Source organism: Lolium rigidum, chromosome 7, assembly GCF_022539505.1.
Source record: "Lolium rigidum isolate FL_2022 chromosome 7, APGP_CSIRO_Lrig_0.1, whole genome shotgun sequence".
Classification (NCBI taxonomy): domain Eukaryota; kingdom Viridiplantae; phylum Streptophyta; class Magnoliopsida; order Poales; family Poaceae; genus Lolium; species Lolium rigidum.
The window spans coordinates 146146876-146157055 of NC_061514.1; the positions used below are offsets into that span (position 1 = coordinate 146146876).

Sequence of the window (10180 nt, forward strand, 5' to 3'; positions counted from 1 at the left end):
ACTGATAGCTGAGATACTGTCTCGGGTACATTCGTGTTCTTTCAGGGATGAATTTGCCAGAGAGGCGGCGCAAGGGGTATTCTTTGGGATTCCACAGTATACCAAAGATTTTCATAAAACAGTGAAAATTATGATTAAACGGTGAAAATTTTGGCAAACAACGACAATTTCTGGCCAAATGAATACCAAGCACCAGCTTCCTAGTGCCGCCACCGAAATTTGCCTCTATCGTTGAATAGTTTTCTAGTTCGGTTATAGGTCCAAACTCCAAATGTTACATGCTCGTAAAGAAAGATTTCAATCATATAATACTGCCTCTTTGCTAGTAAAGTGTAGTGCATATTAGTTTTAGCAAATACTAAAATTTGACCAAACATGTAAGAACAATACATCAACATATTCAATGTCAAATACATATAATATGAAAATATATTTAATGACAGTTCTAATAATAATGAGTTGATTTTGCATATGTTGATATGTTTTTTCATATTTGGTCAAACTACTGGCCAGTAATAAATACAAACCCATATATGTATATCTCAAACCAAATTATGCCCATGCCATGATGTTATTTTCTTCAAAATCAGAGACCTTGTATGTTTCTAGGGTTACATGTTACGGGTAGGGATGATCTTCATAGAGGAGAGGTGTTTTTCAGCTTACATTACATTCAAGATTTCCACAGGAGCCCGAAAACGTAGGGACTGCCTATATGGTAATGGTTTGAACTTTTTCCTAAAACGCAAACGAATTGGATTAATCACTGATCTCCAATTCAGCCATAAAAGGCTATCAGCAGTGCCAAAGATGAGTGACACCTTGCTTTTCTTCTGCTGGATATAGGTACGAATATACCTGGGCATGTGTCGGGCCGGGCCGGGCCTCGGGCCGGCCCGAGGTAGGCCCAATGCAAAAAAATCCAGCCCAAGCCCGGCCCGGCCCAACCAAATTCCCACCAAGCCCGTCGGGCCGTCGGGCCGGGCTGCCCATGGCCAGATATAGGTACGAACAATGGCGGAGCTAGAGGATATATAAAGAGGGTGCCACACCGCAGAAGAAGATGCTAGCTAAGATAAAATAATATATTTTCCAATGTACGCATGAGGTGAAAATATGGTATTTTGTGAAAAAAAAACATTTTTAACCGGTATCCAGTGCACCCCCTTGGGCACACTTGGATCCGCTGGTGGGTACGAACAGAGTAGTGCAACATCTACGGAATCGACTTATGTATGTTGTGGCCTCGTGTGATTGGCAAGAATTCATCAGTTGCCCCGATTTTCATTCATTTTTTAAAACGAGGCTAAAGATTTGTCATTTTCATTAATAGAGAATAAGTTTAGAGTTTTAAACAATTGCCTAGAACATGCCCTAGAACTTCAACAAAAGCCACTCTCCCGGTATTACATTGCTCAGATGTTTTGCGCTGGCTAAACACCAAGCACGAGCCTTGTTCTTGATTGGCGATGGTTATGTTAATGGTGGATTGGTGTTGGCGGAAAACTCCAGCGCTGCTGCGCTCCTTCCAAACTTTCCAAGGGATGAGCATTAATACTGGTAGCTATAATCCATGATGATGGAGCTCGGAAGGAGCTCGGAAGCAACTATGGCTGGTACATATAGTCCTGGATTTTTCTGAAGATTACGTATAGTTTCCTTGATGCTGATGGTGGAGAGTGTCGTGATGAACCTAACCGGGTAGCCTTGGACTTGGACCAGAAATCCAGAACCACCGCCCGGTCTCGCTTTTCTTTTCCACGGCCGCCCTACAGTTTTCCAATCCGTACAGCACGGGCCGCGTGCCGCCGTGCGTACGTCTCATTCATGGGCGTGGGCTGCGCCGCGGTGACCTATCTCTACTCCCCCGGCCGGTGGAATCTGCCGCCGGCCAGCCGATCGGGTCCGTTTTATCGGCGCACACGCGGAGGCAGCGCAGGAAGTCGCCGCCGCGTTCGTTTTAGTCAAGTCGCCGTCTCGCAGGCCGTCACAAGGCGCTTTTGATCGCCGCGCTGCGTTGCGTTGCGTGGCGGCACAGCGGCAGTGCGCGCATGCACCTACTGCTTGCGTTGAGCGCCGGCTGCTTTTGAAGCAGTTGGACGTCGGATCAGCTCCTTATCCGAATGGCTGAGGTAACTGTTATCCATCCGGTAAAGAGGTGGAGCGATACGGCGCTGGTTGCTTGGGTAAAGGCCGCCGGAGTTGCGGACTCCAATCGAGTGCGGGAGGGTTAGGCTCGGCTTTCTTTCACAGTCACCACAACTGCTTTGCTACCGCAGGTAAAGCTTGTTTCGTTTGACGTGGTGTGTGAGCGTGAGTTTGTACTAGTCATGGATAAGTCAAAGGTTGCTATCATGCTATCTCGTATGATGGCCTTCGACTCCTTAGCACAAAGCGTGCGCTCGGCAGACTTACAGGGGACTTCATGCGTCTAGAATGGCAGGCAACTTTTGATCATTGGCAAAAGCACTACTAGATGTTTTCCGGTTCAAAGTAGATGCATATAGATATGTTATAAATCTATTTTGAGGTAATTATTTCAAACCGGAGGAAGTAGATCTTTTTTCTAAATTCTTTTTAGAAACTCGCACGTTTTATTAAATCACCATAATAGAATTACAATCACCACTAAGGTTGTTAGCTAAAAAATCCGGAGGCTCAGCGTCCCAGGAAAACGACTCACCATGTAAACAACCAAACTTAGCAGTGTTGTGAGCCACCTTATTAGCTTCGTGTCTGGCAAAAACAATATTAAAAGAAAAAAAAATTCTTGCAAAGCTCGCTAATATCATCTGAAATTTGTCTGATCACATAGCGATCAAACAACCAATAGTGCCAGGGTTTTACTAGCTCTGCATTGTCTACCTCAAAGATCAGTCGAGTAAAACCCTTGTCCACATCAATGACACATCCATCTCTCAAAGCCAAAGCCTCAATTATCAGTGGATCAATGATGCCTTCATAAATCTTACACCTTGCTCCACAGAAACCACTTCCATCTCGCACCACTATCCCTGTCGATGCATGACCTTGGTCTACTTGAAACGCACCATCAAAGTTTACCTTAACAGTGTCCGCCAGTGGTCCATGCCATGGGCAAGCAGGTCGCACTAGTAGGAAAAGGCTCATTAGTGGGGCATCAAAAAGGCTATTATGTGGCGCATGGGCGGTGCGCCACAGAATCTTCGCCACAAAAATAAGAATTTTGTGGCGCACGGACCCATGCACCATAGAAAGTCTTATTTCTGCGGCGCACCAGGCAAGGTGCGCCACATAAAGTCTTATTTCTGGTGCGCCACAGAATTTTTTAAAAAAAATTCAAAAAAATGGCGGCCAGATCTAGATCTAGATATGGGGCCGCCAGAATTTCTCCGGATTTTTTTAAAAATTTGCCGGAGGTCGCCGGAGGTCGCCGGAGGTGGGTGGGGTGGGGTGGGTGGGGTGGGTGGAGGAGGAGGAGGCCAGCCGACCGGAGGTGGGTGGAGGAGGAGGAGGCCGGCCGGATTGGGTGGAGGAGGAGGAGAAGTGGAGGTTGCCGGAGGAGGAGAGGAGGTCACCAGTGGAGAAGAGGAGCTCACCGGAGGAGGTTGCCGGGTGGAGGAGAGGAGGGAGGAGAAGTGGAGGAGGAGAAGTGGAGAAGTGAAGGAGAGCAGGAGAATGGGGGAGAGAAGGAAAAGTGGTGGAGAGGAGAAGGTGAGGAAAAGTGGTAAGTGAAGTGAAGGAGAGGAGGAGGTCTCTACAAAATTTAAATTTCCGAGCAACATTCTATGGCGCATGGGCAGCTCCATGCGCCACAAATTTTTTTTTCGAATTTTCTATTTTTGTAGGAAAAAATCTTTACTTCGTCGTATCTTTTTACTTTTTTTGAATTTGGCGATTCTAAAAATTGGCTAACCGAGTAAACTGAATTTGCTAGTTCTTAGTAAACTGAGAATTATGCTAATGCTTTGTAAACTTGTGATCCGTTGGATTATTTTGCGAGTGAAGATTCGTGTCGTTACATGTCTCTTATCTTTTTGGCCCGTTTCTTGTTGTTAAGCCTTTTTATTTGTTGTTGGGTATGGGCCTTTTTTCCAGCCGCTGCAGGATGTGTCCGGCGCGCTGAAGAAATTTCGTAGCCCACTTACTCAATCGACCGGTTTTGATTTTTTGTTGTCTGCGCGTTGGCAGGCAGACACATGAAAAGCTCACTCGTGTGACGTGAAGCTACAGGTTCCCTGCAAGAGAGTGGCCATGCCATCAATCCATGTGATTGGTTTCTCCACCAGTGAGAGATTAGCACTGATTTTTCTCCACGAATTTGTACTGAAGTACATGGATTGTATGTTTTACTTTCACCAATCAGATAGAAGTGCATGGATAGTATAGTTTCTTTTCTACAAATATCAATTGATATGCTTTCTTTAGTTTTTTCTATTTCTTTTCAGTCTTTTTATTTCATTTGTCTTTCTTTTCTGGATTTTTATATTGTTCCTTTCTTGTATTTTCTTGTATTCATTTCAGGCAACAATTGTTCCAGTTAAAATAGTTGTTCCTCGTGTACTTGCTTTTTTTTCCTCGGCTGCTAAGTTTTGTTTCTCGACCGCTAAACTTTATTTCTCATGTAGATGGATTTGTTCCTCGGACGGTATAATTCTTCATTGCTAATTTAGAAAAGTAGAATCCCACACATAATTTGGATTCCACTTCTTGGCTAAGATAAGAGATTCTATATGTTGCAAGTCTGGTCGCACCTGAGATTTTTTCGTTTCAAGTCGAGTGGCAACTGATTTTTCCACTTGCAAGTCGAGTCGCAACTTATATTTTCCTTCTAGTTGCAACTCATTTTTTGCAGTTGCAAGTTGAGTTGTGCCTGGGATTTTTGCAGTTACAAGTCAAGTTGCAAGTGAGAATTTTGCAGTTGCAAGTCTAGTCGCTGCTGAGATTTTGCAGTTGCGAGTCGAGTTATACATTATATTTTTACAATTGCAAGTCAGATTGCAACTGAGTTTTTATCCAGTTCCGGGAGGGTTGCAACTGAGTTTATTTTTATAGTTGCAAGTCGGGTTGCATGTGAATTTTTATCCAGTTGTAAGTAGGGTTGTCACTGAGTTCTTTTTAGTTACAAGTTGGGTTGCAATTGAGTTTTTGTCTAGTTACAAATCAGGTTGCCACTTGTGTTTTTAGTTACAAATGAGATTAATTTAGTTTTTTTAGTTACAAGTAGGATTGAGTTTTCTTTTAAATTACTCCCTCCGTTCCTTTCAATAGTGCCTATAGATTTTTGGCATTTGTTTTAGAATATAAGGTTGTAGCTTGGTTTTTTTTAAATTACCCCCTCCCGCGTTCAGCTCCCACACAACATGCGTGAGAAAAAATCCATACAAAATTGGAAACAATTAATTGATTCCTAATGCATGGCCCGATGATTTCTTAAAATTAGGCAGCAATGTTTTACTTTCCTTAATTGAACTTGGATGCACATATATGGAGAATCAACAAGAGAGATTTGTGGGATTTGTTATGGTAAGTTAGGAAGATACGGATTTCCCAAATTTTACGTTGATCTCAAATCGTTCAGCTAGGGGGTCTTGTGTAAAAAATACTCTTGCGCTAATTTCCGTGCCAAAAAACAATAGGCACTACAGAATGAAACGGAGGGAGTATATCCCATTTTATAGTGTCCTTTTTTGACATTGTTTGAGAAAAGAATGAAAGAAGAAATAGCAGCATGCCTCCCTATAGCCCAACAAAATACAAACAATAGCAAGCTCGTGAACTAGAAAGGCCCAGCCAACAACTAGAAAATGGGAACGGGTGAAGTGAGACAGCTCAACACCATGAAATACGGCTAGTGTCCCTTATTAGCATTTCTGTCATTTTTACTCCCTCGTCGAAATAAAATACTCTTTACTGGTTTGAGATGGGCTGGAACCGGTCAAACCGACCAAACCGCATCGCATCGCACGCATCTCACACCTGGGCACGGCGTAGGCGGAGGCTCAGGCATGTATCTAGGCAGACAACGGGTCGAGGGTAGCGTGTGTGTGCAAGGCAGGAGGCTAAGAGTATGTTTGGTTTGTCATTTGTGTCCAATGTATACTTCGGATCTTGTTTGGATCATGGCTAGTTTTTTCCCCTTGCCTTTGTCCGTTTGCAAACTCTAGTTTGCCTTTTTGCGGCATTAGCCAAAATCTTGGGCGACCAATGCTTCATGCAAACTATTGGCTAGACAACATTTTGGCCGGGTGAGCGTGGGCTAAAATCAGAGACACCATAAGGCTTTGGCAGACAGAAATTATGGGCGAGTGGAGAGAATATTTAGCTGTAAACACCACTGAAGCAAAAATAGCGCATGTACACTGCGGACGCTAGTAGAGAGGCGCCAGGAAAATTTTCCCGGCCGAGTAGCAGTTGAGCTGTTAAATCCTAGCGCTAAGCCTTTGCGTCGGCACAAAATCTTGCAGCGGGCGCTTAGCCTTTTTTCTGTACGCGGACCAGCATGTGTTGGCAGAAAAAATACAGTTTGCCCTCTGTAATTAGCATCCAGCGTTGGAGCAGCCTAGACACCAGGATTAATTTGCCGGACATTTTTCTTCTCAAGCGCCTCAACAAGCGTTTAGCATTGAACAAAGCAGAGTTTGCAACTGCTGTCCCATATATGCATATGTAATTCAGGCACTGAGTACTTACGATGGACATCCAGTCTGAAAATTTTAACCTAAAACGAATTGTTCCCATAAATGAAGTGAATGAATTACATGGAGTAGCACCGTATACAAATGTAACAATGAACAAACATTTGTACAATCAATCTGTATGTCAGTGTAGGCATCTATTTACAAGCAACCTCAAATTCAGTATTGAGCTATATCTGATGTTGTATAGTACCGCCCCAAAGAGTGGCATCCAACAGACCCACGATTCACACCTTCAGTGGAGAAGGACACAGAGGGGGTGTCCGCTCTACATGAGGATGTCGTGTCGAGAAGGCCATGCAACAAAATCCAAAGCCTGAAGCAGCAAGTGGATCTAAAAAAACCAGTGCTTCCTTTTAGGCTTGTATTGGCTTGGGACTGCAACACAACAAGTAATTTCCTCTTAAGAAAATATATACAATAGAATCAGACGAACAGACTAATGCATCACAGATCCATGGTTAAAGAAGCTAAGGGCATTGCGGTTCTCACCTCGAGCATCATACAGTGAGTTGTAGTGAATTTCGGACCAGAAACTTAGCCAGAGCTCTGAAAAAACATGCAGCGTCAACATGAGCAATCACAACCAGTTATTTATTTGTTTGCTTTAATCTATATTTATGCAGTAATGAAAGATAATATATGAATAAGCATGCGCACAACAGATATTTATTTATTTGCAAATTGCGTGCAACACATCTAGTGAGGGAAATAATATGCTGAAGCAGCAAGTGCAAGTATATAGCGAAAAATAGTAGCATTCGCAACTAATGTTTTTTTAAGCAAAATATTTGTTGTTCCTTGACACAGGCCAAAACGTTACCTCTCTGTGGAGCCTGATATTGTGGAACAATTTCAACAAAACAGGTATCTCTGAATGATGTTAGAAGACATATTTTCGCAGCAAACTGCAGAAGCAACGAGAAACATTAGGTGTCTTGTTTCTCAAGGGGCTCAACTTGTCAAGATGTGAACATCTAATTCCATATAAGAGTACAAAACTATGGTAGTATATATTCAACTAATGTATAGAACTTCTAGTGCCGCACAAGTATAAATATGACATGTAATGCACAAAGAAAGTAATAACACGAGAGATTAAGAGGCCTTTAAGATTATGGTATAATTAAAATTATATTAAGTAGTTCTGACATTGACAAAATATGTTAGTCTACAATGAAAAACAAATTGGAAAATTGATCAAATATAACAGGAAGAAAATCTTGCAACACTGCAGGCAAATGGGTAAAGTTTCAGCAGGGACATGATGGAAACATTGCGTGTGAAATAGAATTAACCTTATCAGCAGCTGCTTGTAGTGTGACATGGTCTCCCCACTCACCGGATCTGGAAAATATGAGATTTCACTTCAGTGACAGTAATAACTAAGTACAGAATCACAAGAATGAACTGTTTCCATCAAAGTACTCCGCGGCAAAATCAGGCCCACGTAAGTGCGTACTTTTTCATCTTCTTGCAGTAGTGTTTATATTTCATTGGGACATGGCCTTCATACAAGGAGTTACATGCCTTGAGCTGCAGAAGAAATAAAAAAGGGAGCATTCAAGTCTCTGTAAACAGAATTAATTAATCTATAGCCTAGCGATGAAAATCCGCTTATCTATAGCTCACATGAAGAAGAAAAAGTATAAATCAGAAAAAGGTTCATGGAAAAGGTGAAAATGCATGTGTTGAGGTATAGAAGGAAGAAGTGCCAGTGTAGCCATACGAGCAAGTAACATATACTGAACAGTGGTATTTCTGATATGCCCTGGTGACCAACATACCTGCTTCACTATTTCTTTACGAACATGCTTGTGATGCTCGGGTGATCGATATAGCTGGTCTGAGAGTGCACGGAACTACAAAACAATAAATAGATGCATCATCAGATGAACATATGGGCAAGAACTTCAAGAGGTAATGTAATTTCATTAAGTTAATAGAATTCTGCTTCAGAAAAAAAAAACACGAACCTGACAATTGCCATCACCTGATACCCTCACTTCAAGCAAGCCATATGCATTTAACCTAATAAAAAAACTCTTGAATTAAGAAATACATGAAGAACGATATTATTCAATGAAACAGGTGGGTAAGTGATTCCAGGTCAGCTTAAGCAGATTCTGGAGTGTGCACCAGAGTACACGCTAAAACTGTTTCAGTATGTAGATATACCATTTATTTGAAACGTAAAAAATAAAAGCAAGATATGATTTAGATGCACAATCCGAACGATGTGCCAAAGTTTTCCCTATGTCCTCTGGATGTCTTTCATAGAGTCCCAAATGTCAGGCTCAGATCAAAAAATCATGCTTCTAGCTTTTGGGTCAACTTCTATTGACTAATGCAAGAATAAATTTCTATGGACTTGTATAGCTACCAACTCTGGACTCTTAATATGTGTCAAAATGTTTGCCAAAAGACTGATAAGAAAGCATGTAGCCATCCGACATGCATGAAACATTAATACCTCTGGTCCTCTTCCACTGAAGGCGATATATAGCAGTACTTTCTACGCTAAAAATGAAGCCTAGCTTTGCAAGAGGCAGAAGTAAAAACTGTACTAGATTAAATCATATATAAAAAATTATTAAAAGTTACCTATCGTGAAGGCGGTGATGATCCATAGTGGCATCACTATACGTCGGGAAGTATGTGTTGATCCGGGGAACATGCTGTAAAGCGCCAAAGGAAGGGAGTGTCAGGTAGAAATTCATTTTTTAACCAATATCATACCATAGAGTAGAGAAAAACATAAGGGTGCAAAACAAACAAATCAACGGTACTTACTAGCAAAGGAACGGAAAACAGAAATAAATAGAACAGAACAGAACATGCATGCAACGGCTTACAGGAATAGATGTTAAATTTGTAAGACGCTTGGCCATAGCACCATCAAGATTGGCATATTCTTCTTCAAGAAGCATCGCAATCATTTTGTCATCATCGGTCTCGCTTCTCTGGCTGCTCGCAGAGGTAGAGCTGGATGAGGCACCTTCATTTGGAAACCTATGCGTCATCTGCAACCTATAGGTAAAAATAATAAGAAAAAAAAAGGAAAAAATATATTTTACAATAATGTTCACGAAATGTGCTGGTAGAACATAGAAATTCAGATGTCATAGACAACAAAAAATGAAACATATGCAGGGCATGGAAAACGGCAAATGAAATTTATGAGCGCTTAGCAAATAAATAATTACAGGAAATATATACAATCTACAGGAATATAAAATCATAAAGCAAGACTTTATTTCGTAAACCATATACTAAGTGAAGGGAACATGAGGGGAGCCTCTAACTATTAGTTTTTCGATAATGGACGCTTTATTACTTAAAATATTTAAGCATTACACCCGGCCTCTGCATAACTAGGATGCACACAGCCGCATACCAAAATCCACCAAAAGTCTAGAAAAAGGAAACAACAAACGAAAAACATGGTGTGTATACGCAAGAACTCAAAAGATTGCTAAGGACCAATCCTGAGATTATGCTGC

The 10180-nt window shown here is 41.7% G+C and overlaps 1 protein-coding gene across 1 annotated transcript; it reads right to left on the reverse strand.

Annotated features, from left to right (window-relative positions):
• Window positions 1-6689: 6689 nt before the first annotated feature.
• Window positions 6690-9727, reverse strand: LOC124674694 (OVARIAN TUMOR DOMAIN-containing deubiquitinating enzyme 12-like). The gene is made up of 9 exons (XM_047210739.1): window positions 9533-9727; window positions 9282-9355; window positions 8654-8708; window positions 8465-8539; window positions 8140-8213; window positions 7976-8024; window positions 7501-7585; window positions 7170-7226; window positions 6690-7055 (listed from the first exon to the last, which is right to left on the reverse strand). Exons 1-9 carry the CDS (start codon window positions 9698-9700, stop codon window positions 7012-7014), a joined length of 681 nt encoding a protein of 226 aa, XP_047066695.1. The 5' UTR covers window positions 9701-9727; the 3' UTR covers window positions 6690-7011.
• Between the last annotated feature and the right edge of the window lie 453 nt (window positions 9728-10180).